Source organism: Delphinapterus leucas, chromosome 10, assembly GCF_059928025.1.
Source record: "Delphinapterus leucas isolate spDelLeu-1000000601 "Yukka" chromosome 10, BTC_Dleu_Yukka2, whole genome shotgun sequence".
NCBI lineage: Eukaryota > Metazoa > Chordata > Mammalia > Artiodactyla > Monodontidae > Delphinapterus > Delphinapterus leucas.
Window position 1 is genome coordinate 100,829,708 of NC_143138.1, and position 22,319 is coordinate 100,852,026.

Consider the following 22,319-nt stretch of genomic DNA (forward strand, 5'->3'; position numbering starts at 1 on the left):
GCAAGAAGACACTGCTAAGGGCTGGCGTCTCATTGCTGCTTCCCCCTTACCCTTCAGCCCCAGGAAAATCCAACCCCTGCCCACACGGCAATGCTGAGGGTACTGTCGTATGTAGGTGGGGGAATTCCGAGGAAGGAGGCTGCCTCTGGGAACCCAGCACCAGACTTGGAGACCTGGTGACTTACCAAAGCTCTTACAGCTGTAAGGTCCACCGGGCTTTGGGTGCACTCGGCTTGGTTGAGCTGTACGATGGCCCGCCTGGATCTGGAGATGGTGGTCCCATCCCCAGGTAACCTGGCTCTGCAGGTGCAAGGGGGGCTGATTTGCTGGCCCATCTCCCTAGGTCCCTCAGCTCCGCCACAGTCCAGCCTTGGGACACAAGGCTGCAGGGATGTTACACCAGCCCAAGTCACCGAGGTCTGTGGGGAATATCGTTGGGGTTTATTTTGTGTGTGTGTGTGTGTGTGTGTGTGTGTGTGTGTGTTTTCCCCACACATTGTTCTTTATCCATTCATCCGTTGGTGGACACTTAGGTTGTTTACATATCTTGGGTACTGTAAGTGATGCTGCAGTAGATAAGAGGATGTAGATACCTCTTTGAATCAGTATTTTTCTGTTCTGCAGATAAACACCCGGAAGCGGATTTAGTGAGTCCTATGTTAGCTCTGTTTTTAAATTTTTTGAGGAACCTCTGTGTTTTCCGTAGTGGGTGCAGAAATTTACATTCCCAGCAATAGTCTACATGTGTTCCATTCCCATCCTCCCCAACACATTTCTTTTGTTAACGGCCACTATAACAGTTGTAAAGTGATATCTCATTACTGTCTTGTTTGTATTGGAAAACTTCACAGATTTTCCTGAGCACTCTGTACCTGTTTTGGATGTATACTTCCTGTCATTATAAGCCCACTCTCATGCTGTTATATTCCAGACTCTCCACATCCTCCAAGCCTCTCAAATAATTCCTTTACTCTCTAGCGCTCAGGAAGTTTAATTGACTCTAATTAATTTAGAAGTGTTCGTTGCCTCATTCACTGCGCACCTCGGTCAAGGAGCAAAAAAGCACAGGCTTCAGTTTTCCCATACTTACAGTGGGGTGGAGAGCAAGGGGCGTGGTTCAACTTCGCTGGCGGAACTACCAGAGTCGTCAAAACGTCGCAAAATTACCCAGCCTCGCCTGGCCGGTTTTTCCTGCGCCTGCGCAGAATCCGCCGCTGGCCTGCGCTTGGGGATTCCCTTCCGTGCCCTCGAAGACTTGGCGCTCCTCCGTGGTCCGTCTGCCTTTCTTTCGTTTTAGGCGTCGACGCAGGCGCGGCTGTCGAGCGCCGAGCAGTCGATGGAGATGGTGCCCTTTACCGCTTGAGGGGTGGTGGAGGCTCCGAGCTCGGGTCGGAGAACTGGACAGGCCTTCGCGGCTGTGGGACCCGGAAAGGTACACGGGGCTGGGCGTGCCTGCGGGGCTCTTGTCAGAAACCGGGCGGGCGGGCCGTGCGGGCGTGGGATCCGTGTGTGGTGGGTGTGACGTGCGTGGTGGGCGCTGGGGCTCTCGGGCCGCGCGTCTCGCTCGTGTGCCCGGGGTGTTTTTACTCCGTGGTTGCTTGGGGTTGTGTGAGCTCTGTAGCGTTACGCGGCTGGGGCGGCGGGGGGCTGTCTCCCAGGCGCGTTTTCTGGGTCTTCTGTGGAGGTTTAGGCGTTTGGCTTCGAGGTTTGTGTGGTGCCTATGTGAAGTTGTTGTGTGTGCTTTGTGGGGATGAGCCTTTTCACCCACCGCACTGTGGGTGCGGTGATGCGGCGCGTGCACGTCATGTTGAGTTACGTGGAGGGTGGTCGGGCGGCCGGGGGATGTGTGGTGGCTGAGGCGTGTGGCCGGCAGCACTCACGCTGGACGTGGAGTTGCAGGAGATGTGGGTTTTATTTGGATTTTGGACGTGATTTAGGGTGTGAGGGTCTCGCATATGTTGTGGACGTGGGGCCTGGCTTGGTGGTTTGTGGTGGGTATTTGGTTATATGATTGTAGGGCTCGTCCGTTCATTCATTTATTCACCCTTGGAGCGTTGTTGAGATTCTCGGTGCCTTGTGCCGGGCACTGACCCGGGAGTGTGGTGTTGGGAACGAGGACGTGGCTTCTGCGCTCAAACAGCTTACAGGCTGTTGGATTAAGTCGCTTTGTGTACCTGTGATTACAAATTGAGATAAATGCTATGAGGAGAGGTGCAGGGCTGCCCGATGGGAGAATGCGTCAAGCAAGAAATTCTCGAGGAAGTGAGGGTGTCTTGAGATATGGGGAGTGTGTGTTGGTAGCGTGAGTGCGTGGGAAGGAAGGGGGCTCGGGTGAACCCCTGGCTGGGAGGCGCCGAGAGCTGCTTTTTCGGTGACCGTCTGGAAAAGGGGCTGAGATCTGAATGTATATAACCATTGGGCTTTTTAGCTAGAGGAAGAAAACAGGGACCTCGTGTTTCATTTGTTTATTTCCTGGGTCACTGCCACTCTTCAGCTTTGAGGGCTTAGGCAGTTCCTCCTCCGTGGCCCTGTTAGCAGGTCCATCCACAGCTCAAAGACGACGGTCATACATTCCCCCTCACTCTGTACTGTGGTTTGTGGCCTCAGGTTCTTGGGGAGAAATTTCTCTGCTTTTATGGATTGGTTTTGTCTGCATTTCCCTATATCTGTGCATCTTTCTGAGGTGACATTGGAAGTGACTTTGCCGTGGCCTGATAAAACTGAAAATGTAACTTATTAAGCCCTGAATTGTATAAGCATCAGCTTCTTTTATTTTTGAAGCAGTGAGAACGTTAGGCTTGCTGGTTTATAAAGTCTAGTAAGTTTATTGGAGAAAAAGTACCCTACAAACGTAAGACACAGAATAGATTTTTCTTTTTGGTCACTAGGTTTCTAATGTTCCTCCTTAGACTGAAGCTGGAATTTTGTTTGATTTGGTTTGGTTTGATTTTTAGCGCAGGTGCTATCCCTTTTATATCAGTGCCTTTTTGACAGAGGTGCAAGAGCTCCATATATGTAGTTGAATAAATGGTCAAGGTAAAGAGAGTCAAATTAAAATTTGTGCTTGTTGATAACTATTTCAGACATTTCCCCAGCGGCTAAAGTGGAATACAGATTATGAAGCTGGATCATTGGAATGAATGTTAGTGAATTGCCTTGGTATTGTGTTTACTGTTGAAGTTGTATTTTCCTTTCTTATCTTCAAGAATCTGTGCTTTCCCTTTCACTGAGTTGCCATTGTCCAGTGATGTTCTCATATCTTAGAAAGTTTTGTGTTTTGGTCTAAGGATTCGAGAAAGCAGTTTGTGTTCTGAAACTTGCACTGAAAAATGTTAAGTACCCTTCCTGAACTGTGAAAAGGACAAGGAAAATTCTCAATTGCTGCTAATTTGCCTGAATTGGTTTCCCCCCGCTTCTTTCCTTTCTTAGGACTCCTACTCCAGAGAGGATACCTCATCCAGGGCCGCGATGCCACTTCCCCATCACCTGTGTGCTGCTTGGTTAAGCTAATGCTGTGGATCCCTTGTCTTTTGTGGAGGAATCAAGCTGACTCTTGGCATGAGGACCCTGCCTTGCGGGGGTTGAGAGTGACACTGCCATGGCTTCTCTGGATGACTCAGGGGAAGTGAGGGAGGGCTTCCTCTGCCCTTTATGCCTGAAGGACCTGCAGTCTTTCTATCAGCTGCAGTCACATTATGAGGAAGAGCACTCTGGGGAAGACCGTGATGTCAAAGGGCAAATTAAAAGTAAGAGACAGGGACTTTCTGCTTATCTCATTCTGTCACTGGGAGCTTTAACTCGTGGGATGGTTTTCATCAGCTACCGTGTTGCCACCGTAATATGATAAACAATACGAAATTAATAATAATAATAGAGAACATATTTCTAGTGCTTTCCATGTGCCAGGCATTATTCAAAATCTTCCAGTGTATTAACTTCATTTAATTCTCACGATAACTATTTGACTATGAGCCCATCTTACTGATGAGGATACCAGACACAGAGAGATTAGACACAGGGATAACTTGCCTGAAGCTGCAAAGTGAGGTAGAGCCCGGCTTTGAACCTAGTAAGTGTAATTACTGTCCTCTGCTGCCTCTTGCTAGGATGTTTGAATTACCTAACTGCCAGCCTAAGAGGGTTTGGGGTGGAATTCCTTTCCTTTGCTCTGTAAGTGGAGGCACATTGTACACCCATTTACCTGTCACAAATTCAGGCCTTCCTGCCATCCTTACTTCTTCAACTAGACCTTGTCCTCTGCAGCACAGGAAAAGGAAGATTATGGTTGAAATATAAGGAGTTAAACCCAAAAAGTTAAAACTTGGTTTTTGAGCTTCCAAGGACCCTCAGGTCCTGGAGGTTTGCAGAAAGAATTTTTCAAATTTTTGCTATACAGATTATTCATTTCCTGAACTTTAGATTCTAACCCCTAAGTATGATGCTGGTGCTCTGGAATTCACTTTCCTAGTGATTCAGTTAATAGCTGGCCACATTTCTGAAGGCAATGAGATTAAAAAGGTCTATTGCTGTATTCACAATTCTTTGTTGGGTGGGAGAGAAAGGAATGATCTATGTATTCCTAAGCGGACTCTGGTCTCCACACGTGTGAGTCACATGCCCCTTGTAATCAAAGTCTCACTCCATGTCTCACTTTTCAGTTCAGAAAAAAAGAGTTGTTGAAAGTATTAACATTTATAAATTCTGTCAAAAATATGACAAAGTCAAACATTTTCAAAATCCTGAAGGCTGCAATGGACTAGGTGGCTTCTGGCTATACAGGCTGGAGCAGAGTCATAACTCTGAGGAGACCCAAAAGAAAAAAAAAAGAGAAATGTACTTTCACATACATTGTTATTTCATTTGACTCTCCCAACAACCCTGCAGGAAGGTGTTGGTCTCATTTTATAGAGAAGAAGTGAGGCTCAGAGATGTGGAGTGACTTATCCAAGGTCAGATAGGAATTGACGGAGGTAGGCCTTGACCCCATGTCTTCCATCACCTCTAGGCCTAATGCTCCTCTTTGCGCGTGGCATCACTGATGAGGTGAGGCCCTGTATTCCAGTCACAGTATGCACTGCAGCTGGAAAACTAGCAAACGAAGGAACTGATTGTCTAAGGGTCCTTTGGATAACTGAAGGGCCTCCATGATTTTCAGTGAGCATCTAGTCTTAGTGCCAGCTCAACTGAGTCATATACTGTGATATCACTAAAACCTTGATGCCGGTGGGTGGAGAGATTAGAGAATGTCCTCACGTTCCTGTGATGACTGCCCTTGTATTAGGGGAAAAATGTGTAAGATTATCGAGGGAATAATAGATATAGGACCTTCTGCTGCTGACTGAATTGAAGTGAGGGTTGATCCTGAGTACTAGCTGGAGAGAGACCGGGAGTTATCAAATTTAGTTTCTCTTTTCTGTCAGTGTCTGTTTCTCTCTGCTTTTCTGTTTCTGCCTCCTTTGAGAGACAGTGAATTTCCTGCTCCTTTGGCTGTGAGGGGAAGACAGGCAAAATGAATAAGACACCTAGATTTTAGTCCCCTTTTCTTTCATGCAGCTCATAATCACAAAGTCAGGAAGTCAAGACTTGGGCTTTCTTTTCACTAATGAAAAGGAGAAACTTGGTACTGAGTTGAAGAAATGCTTTGGGCCGATCAGATACTGGAAACTACCTCTTCAGGTGGAGTTCTTTCCTCCTACCTCTGCTTCCTTTACTTGGCTTGTTTTGGGCTCTTGGAAAACCTGGGACTGGAAATAACTCTCAAAGATGTTAGCTAAGGGGCCGGGCTGCAAGCACTAAAGCCTGCTTTTATTAGGAAGGCCATTTCTAATTCTCTGTTTAGTGTCCATTACAATGGAAGGCTGCAAGAAGGACCTTCTTTGGTTGGCTCAAGCTTTGGTTCTAACTCTAGCATAATCTCTTAAAACTAGCCTCACCATCCCTGACAAGGGCAGGTTATGGGCTACTTTCTCTCCTAACTCACAGTATCTCATATCAGAGGGAAACTATTTATGTATATAGCCCATTGTCTTCCTGGTGCCTTCACTAGGCTTATTTATAGCTACCTTCTGCTATAAAAAAGCCATCCAAACCTTTCAGGAAGGATTCAGTGTCTAGTCCATTTTGTGTCTAGGACATTTGCCTTATCTGAGATGCATTTTTTTTAACAAAGCCTTTTCAGGACACAAGGGCTGTCAGTTGAATTTAACTTTCCTCATTTTCTCTGTTCCTCTTAATCAGCCTCTTTTTTAGGAAGCTTGAAATCTGGGAGACACTCTGGTGTTTATTAAGATTCTGATTCCATTTGTCTTGCTGGAATTTGGGAGGCAAGACCCAAGGCTAGGGAATGACTTACCGGGGGATAGACTGTACTATCCATAATGTCCTCGGGACTCCCCTGGTGGCACAGTGTTTAAGAATCCACCTGCCAATGCAGGGGACACGGGTTCGAGCCCTGGTCCGGGAAGATCCCACATGCGGTGGAGCAACTAAGCCCGAGTGCCACAATTACTGAGCCTGAGCCCTAGAGCCTGCAAGCCACAACTACTGATCCTGCGTGCCACAACTACTGAGCCTGCGTGCCACAACTACTGAGCCTACGTGCCTAGAGTCGGTGTTCCGCAACAAGAGAAGCCACCACAATGAGAAGCCCGCGCACCGCAATGAAGAGTAGCCCTAGCTCGCCGCAACTAGAGGAAGCCCGAGCACAGCAACGAAGACCCACTGCAGCCAAATAACAAATAAATAAATAAAAACATAATGTCCTCATATTCCTGCTATTTAGCTCTCTCTCTTTACCTTTCGAGCTCTTGACTTGGCGTTTTTGTCCTCATAGAAGCACATAGTTCCTCTTGTGTACTTCCTTGGCCCCGAGCTGTTACAGTCCTTGAATTTCTTTAATTTTGCCTGAAGTAGTGTCTTTTATCTTTTATGGCCCTAGGATTCTAGACTAGAGTTAATCATAATAATACTGCTGAAATCACAGTCTGCAGCTTTCTATGGGACCCCAGACCCAAGAGTTCCCTCCCGTACTACATATCTAAAGTACAGATCTTTGAATTTAAGAATCTCTAGTTCAGAACCAACTTACTGGTACGGTTTGCTGATGTTCCTCAGCCTGCAGTTGAGTGTCTCAACTTTATAATTGATTTAAGCAACAGGATCCCTGTGATGTATATGGGCTGGAGGATAGAATTGGACCAGTAAATGGGATTGTGACAGTGATTCTAGAAGTTTTCCTCCTTCCCCCATACTACTTATGTCCTCAGAAAATGAAAGAACCCTGATGCAGGAGAAGTCATGAAATGCATTGGGACCCTGTTGATAGGTGAAATCTAAGTGATTTTCCTATAGGACCTTGACTCTCTACTGGGTTATCTTCGTGGATTCATATGGTGTTTGTTCCATTTTTCAAGGTCTTGTCCAGAAGGCTAGGAAAGCAAAGAACAGGCTGTTGAAACGAGAAGGAGATGACCGAGCTGAATCAGGGACCCAAGGATATGAGTCTTTCAGCTATGGAGGGGTTGATCCTTACATGTGGGAACCCCAGGAGCTTGGTAAGAAATTCTTTTCATTCGTTCATTCATTCATTCATTCAGCAAATGTTTATTGAACATCTATATGTTTTAAGAGTTGGCTGAAGAGGCACCAGTAAATCAGAATGGTTGTAAGCTTCTGAACCTTGTGTTCTATTGGGGGGAGAAAATGGACAAGAATGAGCTGGGCCTCTGCTTTGTGTTAGGCACTGCATTAAATGCTTTACTTGTGGACTCCCGTTTAATCCTTACTGAACTCCATGGGGACCTCCCAGGGTCAGACAGCTAGGAAACTGCAGAACTGGGGTAGGAACCCAGGTCTTTGACATCAGCCCAGGTGCAGTCCGTTGACTGGGCTGTCTCTTCTGGTGTGGACATTGATTACCTCCCTACTGAGAAGCACTGGTTCATGCAACTTAACTTTCTGAAGCATGTAATTGTGTTATCATCTGCTTACTTTCAAAATTACCATCTTTTCGGGGTGATGAAAATGTTCTAAAATTTATCTTGGTGATGGTTACACAACCCTGTCAATATCCTAAAAACCATGGAATTTGTATGCTTTAAATGGTGAATTGTATGTATTTGAGTGATAACTCAGTAAAGCTTTTACCAAAAAGATCATGCCACATGGAGTTGAACTAGCTAATCTTACATGTCCTTTAACTGTTGAATGATAGTGATCATTAATATAGTATTTTCTATCCATGTGATGGGTAAATAATGATTCTTTCGTAGTAGTTTATTATACTTTGTTTTGTTTTGGGGCCGCTCTGCATGGCACGTGGGATCTTAGTTCCCCAACCAGGGATCGAACCCATGCCCCCTGCATTGGAAGTGTGGAGTCTTAACCATTGGACTGCCAGGGAAGTCCCATAGTACTTTATTATACTTTGATACTCATTATCTTGTTCACCTTTCACAAAAGCCTTGTGAGGTAGAAAGGGTAGTGATGCTCATTCCATTTATAGATGAGAACACAGGCTCTAAGAAGGGAAGTGATATTTACCCTGGGGTCATCTACCAAATAGTGCTGCTGCAGGATGTGTCTTTTATTTTATTTTTTAAATAAATTTATTTATTTTATTTACTTTTATTTTTGGCTGTGTTGGGTCTTCATTGCCACGCACAGGCTTTCTCTAGTCACAGCGAGCAGGGCTACTCTTCCTGTGGTGCATGGGCTTCTCATTGCGGTGGCTTCTCTTGTTGCGGAGCACGGGTTCTAGGCGTGCGGGCTCAGTAGCTGTGGCTCGCGGGCTCTAGAGCGCAGCCTCAGTAGTTGTGGCGCACGGGCTTAGTTGCTCTGCAGACTGTGGGATCTTCCCAGACCAGGGATCAAACCCGTGTCCCCTGCCTTGGCAGGCCGATTCTTAACCACTGGGAATCCCAGAATGTGTCTTTTTGGAAGAGGAAAGTCCTAGAATTACACTATCCAATATGATAGCTACTAACTGTATGTGGCTATTTAAATTTAAATAAATTAAAGTTAAATAAAATTAAAAGTCAGTTCCACAACCACACATTAGCCACATTTTAAGTGCTCAGTCTCCATGTGTGGCTAGGGGCTACCATGTTGGAGAGTGGAAACATTTTATTTTCATTATGGCAGGAGAAAAATGGCTTAAAAATAAGATTATACGCATATATTTATTAGTTACATATGAAAGACAAACATGAAGGAGACTTTTCAAGCGTATGAATTATTAGCTTTTTGATAGCTTATTTCATGATTGCCAGTGTTAAATTATCAAGGTGATTTACTGATTAACTTGCCTGTTTCAGCAACTGAAGGAAGTCACAAATTACAAAAGGTCACGTGAATGGCAAATTTTAAAAGTTAATGTGTATTGTCACTCCTAAAAATTCGAAACTAAAATTTAATTAGGTGTTAAAGTTGATTAGGGAAGAAGAAAAGCGTGGATGCTTAAGAGTGTAGCATAAAGATCTAGACATGGTAAAGCAGCGGTCCCCAGCCTTTTTGGCACCAGGGACCAGTTTCAAGGAAGACAGTTTTTCCATGGACGATGGTGGAGGGTGGATGGTTCAGATGGTAATGTGAGCGATGGGGAGCGATGGGGAGCTGCAGATGAAGCTTTGCTCGCTCTCTTGCCTTCCACTCACCTCCTGCTGTATGGCATGGGTTGAGGACCCCTGTGGTAAAGTACCTAAATGAATAGGCCATCATTGGGTGGAAGAAATGAAATGAGTGCTGGGAGGGTTGAGGGGGCAGGGCCGGCTTTCAGAAGAGGTGAGATTGAGCAGGTTATATTTCAGATGCACTGAGACAACAGGCTACTTGGTTCCATTTGTGTGAGGAGGTTTGTCCTGGGTCTTGGCTGCTGGACTGAGAAGTTACCAGTTTAACTAGCCCCCTCCAAGGGCATCTATTAGCGTTTACACTTGGGGGGCTATTTTGAGAAGGATTGTTTTTATTCTGATGAAAAACCATATTGTACCAGCTTTGAAAAGTACAGAAAAGTATGAGATGTTTAAAAATCGCCCATAATGTTACTGCCTTTTTATTTAACAAAAATTCATGTGCCAGGCAGTATTCTAAGGATTTTATAAATTTTAACTTCTGTAGTCCTGATAACAGCCCTGTGGAGTAGTTACTACTGTTTTCCCCATTTTATAGCTGAGTACTCCAAATTACATAGAGGTTAAGGAACTTGTCCAAGGTCACACAGTGTGTGGCAGAATTGAAACTTGAGCACAGGCTGGCTCCAGAGTTCAACCTCTGTCCTTAAGGTCTTTCCTATCATACTTTGTGGCCCCAAGGTGACCACAGTTAACATTTTAGCAAATTTCCTTCCATTTGCTTTTCTAGTTTTTTAATTTTTAGTAAGACTCTAATGGACTTCCCTGGCAGTCCAGTGGTTAAGACTCTGCGCTCCCAACGTAGGGGGCCCAGGTTCAATCCCTGGTTGGGGAACTAAGATCCCACATGCTGCATGGTGTGGCCGATAGATAGATAGATAGATAAATAAATAGATAAATATAATAAAACCCTAGAATGTTTGAAATTCAAGGTAGAGAGGCTCCCTCAGGGAAACGACAAGTCATTTATGTCACCACCTCCCCTCCTAGGTGCTGTGAGAAGCCATCTTTCCGACTTCAAAAAACACCGAGCTGCCAGAATTGACCACTATGTCGTTGAAGTCAATAAATTAATAATCAGGTTAGAGAAGGTAAATCTTTTGTTTTAAAACACTTTTTTTCTGCAAGTATAAATCTTCTGGGGGGAGAATTACATTTCTGTAGCATGTGTCTTGTATATTGTGTATATCCAATGCCGGCAAGGAAGCGCCCCACCTAGAGCTGTGCTGAGGACGTGGTGGATGGTTCTAGCCTGGGCTGGCTTTACTGAAGGTAGTGGCCCAGGTTGATGACTGGCCACATATCCCGCTTCCCTTCCTATGAAGGCCACTTGGCTGCTGGACAGCCTTTCTGCCTTTAGATCCTTTCGTCGTTTGGGTGTCCCAGGGACAATCACGCAGTGAGGCATAGTGTGTGATACCATGTGATGGCAAACAGAGAGGCTAGTAACCAGGCGTGTGAGGAGCACCCTGCCAGGGCCAGTGTGCAGTGTGGGAACCTCTCGTCCTGCGGTTGGTTTAAGAGTGTGTCTTCAATACCACGATCGCTCTGTTTACTTTAATCCTGGAAATGCTTGTTGTGTATAAGCTGGGTTGTGTGGTGGGCATGGCAGCAACCACACGGGTTCAATTCTTTATGTGTACTTCGTAGGGCAGAAATATGTGACCGCTTTCATTGTCCAGGAGGACTGTGGCGAATCGGGGGGTTCCCATTGCTTTCAGTAGCCACCCCACTGTGCCCTTGCCTACCCCTGGTTATTGCTTAAGCAGGTAACTGACAATAAAGAGATTGGAATGGGTCATGCGAAGGGAGGTACCTTCTGGATGCAAAGCTAATACTCTATCCCCCACAAAGTTGTGTTTGTGACATTTTGGGCTTGGAGACGACAGATAAGACTTGAGCAATGCTGGTGTGCTCATCCCCACTTGATGCTTCTGCCTGTAGGAAGTGCATGCGCCACCAGATTAATTCCTTCTGGCACTTTTTTCTCCTTGTCAGCTCACTGCATTTGACAGAACAAATACTGAGTCTGCGAAGATCCGAGGTAACTCTAGAACTTTGCTCACATTCCTTCTATTCTTTATCTTTCTTCTTGACCAGATCTCCTTTTTAAAATGGCCTACATTTATGTTTGTTTGGTTTTTGTTTTGTTCTTCCCAAAGCAATAGAAAAGTCCGTGGTGCCTTGGGTCAACGACCAGGATGTCCCCTTCTGTCCAGACTGTGGGAATAAGTTCAGCATCCGCAACCGCCGCCACCACTGCCGCCTCTGTGGGTCTATTATGTGCAAGAAGTGTATGGAGCTCATCAGCCTTCCCTTGGCAAGTAGGTGATGGGGAGGCGGGCCCTGGACCCTGATCTCCTTTTGAGACTAACTTGTTTACTAATTACCACTGGGTGATTTGGGGGACTTTTTAAAAAAATTAATGGCCCATGGGATCTTCATTCATTTACTTGTTTATTCCTTGAAGCCCATTACAGCCTAGGCCCTGTGTTAGGGACCAGTGATTCAATGGTCTGTAACAGAGGTTGGCAAACTTTTCCCATAAAAGATCAGGTAGTAAATATTTCAGGCTTTGTGGGCCACATACGGTCTCTGTCACATTCCTTCTTCTGCTTTAAACAACCTTTTTGAAGTGTAGAAACCATATGTAGCTTGAGGGTCACACAAAAACAGGCTGGGCTTGGCTTGCAGGTTGTTGTTTGCCCACGTCTGGTCTATAAGCATCATCCACTCCTTCAGGGAGTCCAGCATCCAGCAGGGGAGACACACTGACAAACAAGTGCTTTATAAAGAGGCAAGTATGATGAGAGAAGTTGTGTCAGGCACGTGGGAGAGTTGACGGAATCTTTTTTTTTTTTTAATAAATTTATTTATTTATTTATTTATTTTTGGCTGTGTTGGGTCTTCATTGCTGCCAGCGGGCTTTCTCCAATTGCGGTGAGCGGGGGCTACTCTTCGTTGTGGTGCACAGGCTTTTTTCATTGTGGTGGCTTCTCTTGTTAGGGAGCATGGGCTCTAGGCGTGTGGGCTTCAGTAGTTCTGGTGAGCGGGCTCAGTAGTTGTGGCTCGTGGGCTCTAGAGTGCAGGCTCAGTAGTGGTGGCACACGGGCTTAGTTGCTCCGCGGCATGGGGATCTTCCTGGACCAGGGCTCGAACCCGTATCTCCTGCATTGGCAGGTGGATTCTTAACCACTGCGCCACCAGGGAAGTCCCGAGTTGATGGAATCTTTGTCAGCTCTGCTTGAAGTGGCAGGTGACGCTTTGAGAGGAGACTGTAGGAGGTGGTCTTAAAATGAGCAGCGGGCTAGTCCTTTCCTTTGAGCAAAGAGTCACAGACAGCTCACCGTCATATAGAACAGGCTGTAATGTCGTAATATGAGAGCCACTGAGTGCTGCTGAGGCCGCTGCAGAGGCTGAAGAAGAGTGAGAGTGTGGGTGCTCAGGGTCAGGAGGTGACGTTTGAGAGCAGCCTTGAAACACAACTGGGACTGCAGAGAGGTGGGGCAGGCAGGCATCCTGGGGAGAGTGAAGAGCTGGTGCGCAGGCGTGGGATGTGGAAAGGCCTGGGGAAGGTTAGTAGATGAGCAGGTACAGTAGTTGGGGGTGTGAAACACTGCTTGAGAATGTGGGAATGAGGCTGTAAAGGTTAGGTGGAACACAGTGTCCCAGTGGTCCAGAACTTTGAACCTCAGCTGGTTAAAGGTTGCTAAAGATGATCTCATGGGGTTTTGGCTAATTCTGGGACTTTTGGGGTGATTTTGCAACCCTGGAGAGTTCTGCTGACTCTGCGTGTACCGTTGGCTGCAGGATGTCTGGATAACATGGGACAGAAGTAGATGCTTCCTCTGTCGAGCTCTGATGTCCAGCGGGCTCGCATTACCTTGATACTTCCCCTTTCTCCCTGAGGCGACTCCCTGTCTTACCGAGACTTTTTCAGCTATGTTTTGGGGACACTCTTCACCTTCCTTCTTTTGAGCTAATTAACTGACATTTACTGGGCAGCTGCTATGAGGTGGCCCTGTTGGAAAAAATATAGGGCTGCAGCTATGAATAAGACAGTTTCTCCCCTCAGAATCACAGATTCCTAGGGCAGCTCTGGGGTGTACATAGAGCTATCACTACAGGGAAAAGTGGGAAGTGCTCCACAAGGGGCGATGTAGTAGAAACTGATAGAAAGGCAGATTGTTTTTGCCTCAAGGAATTGGGGCGGGGCTGGGGGGGGGGGCTTCCAGGAGGATGTGCCATTTGAGCTGAGCTTTGGAAGGGGTAGGAGTCGGGCGTTTGGGCGTGGGGGAAGGCCGTGGAGGGTAGCCCAGGGAGAGCCTGGGTTGTGTCTCAGGCACGGGGTAGATGGAGCAGGGCAGTAGGTGGTAAGGCCAGGTTAGGGGTGGGCTTCAGAGCCTCAGAGACAGACTGTCCTAGGCTGCCTGGCTCTTTGGCAGCTGCACTGGGCGTCCATCCCACCTCAGAGCCTGAGCCCGGAAGGCAGAGAGGTGTGGGTACTTCTCGCCTGTGGGCAGAGCCTGCTCTCGTGCCACCCCCACCGTTGGACTCCACTGCTGTTGTGGCTGGTGGGGTGATTGGAGGCTGTGGGCTCACTGCTGCCTGTCCTGTGTTGTGCTTTACAGACAAGCTCACCAGTGCCAGCAAGGACTCCCTGAGCACTCATACCAGCCCCAGCCAGTCACCCAACAGTGTCCACGGCTCCCGCCGGGCCAGTATCAGCAGCGTGAGCAGTGTGAGCTCTGTCCTGGACGAGAAGGATGACGACCGGATCCGCTGCTGTACACACTGCAAGGACACACTACTCAAGAGAGAGCAGCAGATCGACGAGAAGGAGCACACCCCTGACATCGTGAAGCTCTACGAGGTGATTCATGTGTGGCCTTGAGTCTGATTCGAGAGATCTGGCTGTTGGTTATATACATGCCTGCAGATTTTGGAGAATGCTTTGGGAAGTCATTCCCTTGAATCATTTTTAGTTTTTGCCGAAGGGCACTAGCTAGGGCCCTGGGTGAGTCGGAGAGTCACTGGGTATGTTGCAACAAACTTGTTCCCTTGCCCTTTCATGCCCACTTGACAGCGGGGTGGGGGGGTGGTTAGGGGCTTCTGTGGCCCAGGGGCAGGAGGAGGAAGGGTGGTTGCCATGCGGTGTGGACAAGTTCTGTGGGTGGGCAGGAGCTGGAGCTGGTGGTGAAGAGTGGGCTGGAAGAGTCCTGCCACACTCACTTGGAGTTTGAGAAACTGCCCAGAGGCTTAGAGCTTCCTCTTTTAAGTCCATTCAAATGCTTCAGCTCTCATTACCACCAGCAACCCTGGAATGCCTTCAGTAGATGCTGCTTTAAAGGAGCAGAGTGTGGTGCCAGAAGCTGGGATTTAGAGTCAGACTGGGTGTGAGCCTGGCTCGGCCTCCTAATGGCCAGGTGAGGCCTGCAAGATGAGAAGGATGAGCCAGGTGGGGGTTGGGCAGGGAGGTGGTAGGAAACGGGGAGGAGGAAACCAGCCCGGGCATCGGAAGCAGTTTGTGCAAAACTGAGCAGAGGAGGGGTGTATCCTTTTTTTTTTTTTTTAAATAGGTTTTATTGATTTATTTTTGGCTGCGTTGGGCTTCATTGCTGCGCGTGGGCTTTCTCTAGCTGCGGCTAGCAGGGGTTACTCTTCGTTGTGGTGCGTGGGCTTCTCATTGCGGTGGCTTCTTTTGTTGCAGAGCACGGGTTCTAGGCGCACGGTTTTCAGTAGTTGTGGCACATGGGCTTCAGTAGTTGTGGCACGTGGGCTTCAGTAGTTGTGGCACGTGGGCTTCAGTAGTTGTGGCTCGCAGGCTCTGAGCTCAGGCTAAGTAGTTGTGGAGCACGGGCTTAGTTGCTCCGCGGCATGTGGGATCTTCCTGGGCCAGGGCTCGAACCCATGTCCCCTGCATTGGCAGGTGGATTTTTAACCACTGCGCCACCAGGGAAGCCCCAAGGAGGGATGTGTTTTTGTCTGATGATCACTGAATGGTCACTGGTAGCAGTTCTGCAGGTCACAGTGGCTGTATTTCTGAAACCACCATGAAAATACTCAGGCTACTAGAAATGGTGTTAATTAAACGCTTGCTGAGCTGCAGATGTAGCCATTGTCCATCCTGTATGTGGAGCCCATGATCTGACAACTCATTTTTGTAAATAGCTGCCGTGCTTTTGGCTTCCTTCTTTTTTGAAGTGAGCCCTGGCAGTGCCTTGTGCTGGTATCTGGCATCACCTGGCAGATAAAGGACATAGCAACTAATTTCTTTTCTCTACCTTGGTAAACTCAGATGACTTGTGTCCTGGAAGGCCTTGCTCCTCTCACAAACATCCGGTCAAACATCCGGGCTTCCCTGGTGGCACAGTGGTTAAGAATCTGCCTGCCAGTGCAGGGAACACGGGTTCGAGCCCTGGTCTGGGAAGATCCCACATGCCGCGGAGCAACTAAGCTCGTGCTCCACAACTACTGAGCCTGGGCTCTAGAGCCTGCGAGCCACAACTACTGAGCCCGCGTGCCACAACTACTGAAGCCTGTGCGCCTAGAGCCCATGCTCCGCAACAAGAGAAGCCACTGCGATGAGAAGCCCGCGCACCGCAACGAAGAGTAGCCCCCGCTCGCCGCAACTAGAGAAAGCCCGCGCACAGCAACAAAGACCCAACGCAGCCAAAAATAAATAAATTTATTTAAAAAAAAAAAGTTCACCCTCGCTTTCTTTCCTTCCTGCAAGGTTTTCTTGTAGAGTAGGTCTAACTCAGGAAATTGATAACAACAAACAAAACAAAACAGAGCTAAAAACTACTCTCTGCACTTTTTTCATTTCATAAAACTGCACATTTTAAATACATCTGTTGATTCAACATAACCTCTGGGTAGGCTTTTCTGTACCTTGAGAGCACAACTCACCTCTTCTTTTTTGTTCTTAGAAATTACGGCTTTGCATGGAGAAAGTTGACCAAAAAGCTCCTGAATACATCAGAATGGCAGCATCATTAAAGTAAGCTATTCCTCTCTGTTTTACTAATTTAGTGGTGACTGTTTTCTGGCATTTTAGGTCAATTCTTTAGTAGGTGAAAATGAAATTCCTAACTCTGCCCAGGCTTTTATTCTGCCACTGACTGCAGAGAATCTTCGTCATATCTGTATTTCTTTGGGGTGCATGTTACAGTCCTGTGTAGTCATGTTCAGTCATGTGACCCCAGCTTTTCTGATTGAGCGGGTTTAGGAAGGGCCTTGGACGATAAGCACCACTGCCAAGTGCAGCATCCAGAGGTGAGCAAGGGCACTGTGCCTCATGCTTGTGCCTGGGTAGATGCCACTTCAGGGTGACACTGAGGTGTCAGGGCTGAGAGCAGACATTTCCTTTAGGTCAGGGGTTGGCAGACTTTGGCCCTCGGGCCACATCTAGTGTGCCATCTCTTCTTTTAAAATTAATATTTAATTCACACACCATAAAATTCACCCTTTTAAAGTGTAAGTTCAGTGGTTTTGGTACAACCATCACATCACATTTAGTACAACATTCACAAAATTGTACACCCATCAGCACTGTCTTAATTCTGAAACACTTTCATCATGCTAGTAAGAAACCCCGTACCCGTTAGCAGTCCCTGCTCCATCTCCCTTTCTCTGGCAACCACTAGTCTGCTTTCTGTCTATGGATTTGCCTAGTTTGGATATTTCATGTAAATAGAATCATAGATATATGATCTTTTGTGTCTGGCTTTTTTCACGTAATGTAGAGTTTTCAAGATTCATCCCTGTTGTAGCATGTGTCAGTGCATCATTCCTTTTGTATGAAGGCACTGTGTGGGTAGACCACATTTTGTTTATCCATTAGTCCCTTGGTGAACATTTGAGTTTTTCCACTTTTGGCTATTGGGAATAATGCTTCTATCAATATTCATGTATAGGTGTTTTGTGGACATATACTTTTATTTCTATTGGGTGTATACCTAGGAGTGGAGTTCTTGGGTCATATGGTAACTCTGTGTTTAACTTTTTGAGGAATTGCCAGACAGTTTTCCAAAATGACTGCACCATTTTACATTCCCATCAGCAGTGTATGAGACTTTGAATTTCTCCACATTCTTGCCCACACTTATTTCAGCCTTATAAATACAATGTTCTTGGGACACAGCCATGCCTGTTTGTTTGATTACTGTAGCTGATTTTGCACTACAGCAGCAGAGTTGAATAGTTGCAACAGAGACTGTATGGGCCTCCATAGCCAGGGGGGAGCTACCGTTGCTGAGCGTGTTTCCAGGTGTCTAACCCTTATGCCTCCAAAGACCAGTTCTGAAGTGCTTTAAGTAAGTGCCTTTCAGTCTGTCACTCATTCACTCAGTGGATACTTATCAAGCACGAGTTACGTGCCAAGTGCTGTTCTGGGTGCTGGGGCTGCAGCAGTGGACAGTGGAGACAGCTTCATTATCATGGGAGTGCAGACCGTAACCAAGTGAACAAGTAACGCACATGATAATAATGCCAGGCATGATAGGTGCTCCGAGGAGAATATAGTTGGTTGATGTGACTGAGACCAGGGCAGTGATTTCAGATTTGGGCCAACCCTGTTATTTTCCACATGACTTGGCGTTATCAAGACAAAGTGCAAGTCTTCTTAGTTCTGATCTGATGTTCTTTTTGCAAACTGTGCAGTTAGAGATGATGAAACAACTTTATTGAATCTGCAGATTACAGCACACACCAAGATTTTTCCAGCTAGGCCTGCCTTATAGATGGAAAACAGGTAAACACAGCAGTTCTTTCTGCTTATTTAACTTAAATTGCTGTTGCCTCAGGAAGAGAGTTGAGTGGCCATTGCTGAGGCTGGATTAATAGCTTGGAGATCATTTGAAATGTTTCTCTTCACAGTAAACATTGTTTAAGCTTGTCCCATGTGCTACCTACTAGGGGTATAAAAATGAAAAGCCATAATCACTGCACTTGGAGTTCAACAGTCTGGTGGGAATGGCAGACTAGTAAAGGAACAATTCTAAGACCACATGATAACTGTTGCTGTTCCTCTGAGACTGGGGTTAAGCCACCTCTGGCCTTCCCTGATGTCCCATCCTCCACCCTGGGCAGAGTTACCCCCTCTCACCTCCTTTCTTGAGTTGGAGTCCAAGTGATTTTCTCACACAGGGAGCAATTGTTCGTGAGACCTGGGAGCATGGGGCAACTGACAGTGCCACGTGGGCCGTGGCTTGGATTCCTTGGTCAGCTTTCCTATCATTCCTCCGCTCCCTGGGTAGTCTTTGAGTGAGAAAAGAAAGTGCCTTCTCCTCTTACGTGGTCTGACCAACTCATTTAGTAAACCACTTCATCCGTCTTACTAGATGCACTGAAATTGTTCAGGGAAAGTAGGCTGAAGTAGATTCAGTCACATTTATTTTGGCAATGAGCTTAGGAGCTGGTCCTCAAAGACCTCGGCACTAGCGTGTCCCTATGGTGTCTGCAAATTAAAAGCAGTTTCTAGTTGATTAGCACTTATATTTTGAAAAGGAATGAGCACTGCAATATATGCAAGAGTCTGAAATGCCATTTGGAGAGAATTAACTGTCTACCCCTCTGTGAGTCCTTTTACACCACACTGTCCGTTCAGTGTGATGACATTTAGATCAGACATCTCTGTGATTTCTCCCTAGTGCTGGAGAGACAACCTACAGTCTGGAACATGCCAATGACCTTCGAGTGGAAGTGCAGAAAGTGTATGAGCTAATAGACGCTTTAAGGTAAGGTCTGTTAGGTGATGTCTTACGTGCTGCCTTGAGTGGAGGAGGTGCTTTGTTAATGAGTGGTGGGCGGCCAGCAGACCTGAGCTTACCCAGTCCTGGTGATAGTGGGAGTGTGTGAGGAGGAGGCTGAGGGAGTTGCCAGCTGTGGCACTCAGTGCATCTCAGTAACTTTCGGTTAAGGATTTCTATTGTTCGTTATTATTAATGGAATAGGAGTTGATTGACACCAGCTGTGTGCCAGTCACTGACTACTTCCACACAAAGTAGCTCCTTTATTATACCGTGGTTACCCTGTGAGGTGGAGATTAACATCCCCATTTTATAGGTGAGAGAATGCACCACAGCTAGAAGAAGTGCTGGAGCCCAGATGGAAACACAGATTCTTTTCTTCAAGTTGACTGCTGCCTTGGTTTTTTTTTGGCCGCGCTGTGCAGCTTGTGGGATCTTAGTTCCCCGACCAGGGATCGAACTGAGGCCCATGGCAGTGAAAGCGCCGAGTCTTAACCACTGGACCACCAGGGGAGTCCCAGTCGCTGCTTTTTAACTGTGGATTGGCTGTTGGGGTTACATCAGCCCTTTGCAGTGTAGGAAGTACTGTGACTCAGAACAGAGATGCGGAACCCTTGTCCATCCTTACGTGCAGGGCTAGCTACGTGGTTTTAGGGTCTGCTGCAAAATGAAAATTCAGGTCCCTTGTTCAAAATTAAGGATTGTAAGACAGTGATAGCAGAATATGAAGCCAAGCACAGGGCCCTTCTGCTGTGCTGGTCACTCACCCACGACGCTGGCCCTGCACCAGTGGTCAGTGCCTCGATGGCTGAGTGTTTGTCGTTCACCCTGTGCTTGTTTGGGGACTTGGGTACAGCCAAAGGGTAAGAAATGGGCTTTGCCTGCAAGGACATTTCAGTGGAGTCTCTAACCCATTTCTCTACACATGTTGCTGGCATGCAAGCCTGGTGACTCGGGACTTTTCACCCATGTTTCTGAGGCTGGCAGTGCCTGTTACAGTGATGTATTTGTTCCAATTCAGTAAGAAGATCTTAACCTTAGACTTGAAGCAGGACCCTCCACCACATCCAAACACTTTACGGCTACAGAGGATGATCAGATACTCAGCTACGCTTTTTGTGCAGGTAAAGCCATCCTGGGTTGGCAGAAACACCGCACTCGCCTCCCCTGCTCTTCTACCACTCTGAAGGCAGACTGGGCCAATGGCTTGTTTATTTTCTGTTTGTACATTTATTACTTTCTAAGGTTATAAATGTGTCAGTCACATCTAGAGAAAAATCTGGATGTCAAAGAAAAGTAAATATTCCTTTTAGTCCTATGTCCTTAACACCATCCTGCCTCATTCTGATATATTTTCTTTTTTATTCCATTTGCACTGGTTATATAAAATAGTTACATATGCTACTTATAGTAACTTATAGTTATATAAGTAGCATATTTGCAAATTTAGGCCTTCTTATTGCTGAATTTTATATCATAAGCCCCTTTTTTTTTTTGGCGGCGCCACACGGCATGCAGGATTTCTAGTTCCCCGACCAGGGATCGAACCCATGCCCTCCGCAGTGGAAACACCAAGTCTTAATGACTGGAGTGCCAGGGAAGTCCCATAAGAACTTTTTTATGTGGTCCTCAAACAGCTCTTGTTTGAATGACTACAGAATAGTGCTCTGTGTACACTATCCTTTAACTATTCCCCTTTCACTGGGCATTTGATAGATTCCCATTTTTTGCTGTTGAGGATTGCCTGATGGACATACTTGCACATAGCATTTCCTCCTTGGGATAAGCTCCTACAGGACTCTTCCTGGGCCATTGGTTTGGAGGAAACAGGTGATTATTCAAGGGCGCACTAGACGCAGGTGGTTGGATCTAAGTTGTTTCTACCTCAGAAAGCCCTTGTGAGAGTCACAGTCAATCCCCTGTGGTGCTCCTGACAGGGATCTAAGCGTCCTGTTGGGTTAGTTTCCCAACATCATAATGCAGAGAATGAGGCCCTTCCTGCTTTTGATTAGTGGCTGTATTCCACAGTCGTTTGATGAGTGCCTGCTGAGTCCCAGGCAGTGTTCTAGGTGCTGGGTATCCTGCCATGAGTAAAGACAGACATTCCTGTTCTCATAAAGCTTGTATTCTAGAGAGGGGAATAGAAAAGAAACAACTAAAAAGTATAGCTTAAGAGGGTAGAGAGTGCTGTGGAGAAACGTAAAGAGCGTGGGGTTGGGGCTTTGAAGGAGGCTTACGGATGTAGACAGGGAGGGCAGGAAAAGGCCCCACTGAGAGGGCAAATAACTGGGATGTCTGGTGTTGATCATTTCATCAGGAAAAGGCTGGCCTATTTGGAAGTTGGCTCTGGTCCAATTTCAGCATTAGGTCCTTCCCTGCTCTGCTCATTAACGTGATTGTCCGAGAGTGGGGTAGCTTAGCTTAAGTGGGCTCTCACTAGAGGGCTTCAGGTTCACTTTTTCTCCTAAAAGGCTTTAAGTGTAAAATTGCCTGTGACCCCCCTACAGGAAAAGTTGCTTGGTTTGATGTCACTGCCAACCAAAGAACAGTTTGAGGAACTGAAAAAGAAAAGGAAGCAGGAAGTGGAGAGGAAGAAGATCCTGGAGAGACGGGTGAGTGAAGCTCAGGGATGCTGGCGTCCTGGCTTCTTCCCTGCGGCTCCCTTGAGCGCAGAGGCTTCCTCAGGCTCCCAGGAGGTCCTGTGAGGTTGTCGTTAAGTCAGAACCTCTCACTCTCCCTAGTTTGCATTCTCCTTCTGTTCTTTTCCTGGCCTCTCTCATCTTCAGAGGTCAGAGTAATTATTTTTCTCTCCAGGTCCTATTTTTCTTTCAGAGGTTCTACTGATTTTCTCCTGTCCAGAATACCATAGAGACTGGCAATCCTCCCCCTGGTACAAGCTGCAGAGGACCCAGACACCAGGGAGTTCTTTCTAGAACAC

General features: G+C 46.7%; 1 protein-coding gene across 3 annotated transcripts in view; it reads left to right on the forward strand.

The window, feature by feature from the left end:
- Positions 1 to 514: 514 nt before the first annotated feature.
- RBSN (rabenosyn, RAB effector) overlaps positions 515 to 22,319 on the forward strand; it is a 29,964-nt gene continuing 8,159 nt past the window's right edge. For 2 of the 3 annotated variants that reach the window (XR_002643123.3, XM_022562777.3), the window contains exons 1-11: positions 518 to 1,432; positions 3,430 to 3,746; positions 7,413 to 7,553; positions 10,620 to 10,720; positions 11,628 to 11,673; positions 11,792 to 11,953; positions 14,261 to 14,502; positions 16,562 to 16,632; positions 19,283 to 19,369; positions 20,403 to 20,505; positions 21,889 to 21,993. Coding sequence is in view for 2 of the 3 variants with exons in the window: in XM_022562777.3 (XP_022418485.1) it covers positions 3,599 to 3,746; positions 7,413 to 7,553; positions 10,620 to 10,720; positions 11,628 to 11,673; positions 11,792 to 11,953; positions 14,261 to 14,502; positions 16,562 to 16,632; positions 19,283 to 19,369; positions 20,403 to 20,505; positions 21,889 to 21,993 (1,206 nt within the window). In the remaining variant the exon portion in view is untranslated. Of the gene's footprint in view, positions 1,433 to 3,429; positions 3,747 to 7,412; positions 7,554 to 10,619; positions 10,721 to 11,627; positions 11,674 to 11,791; positions 11,954 to 14,260; positions 14,503 to 16,561; positions 16,633 to 19,282; positions 19,370 to 20,402; positions 20,506 to 21,888; positions 21,994 to 22,319 lie in introns of all 3 variants that reach the window. The other variant, XM_089919776.1, reaches the window with a different exon arrangement.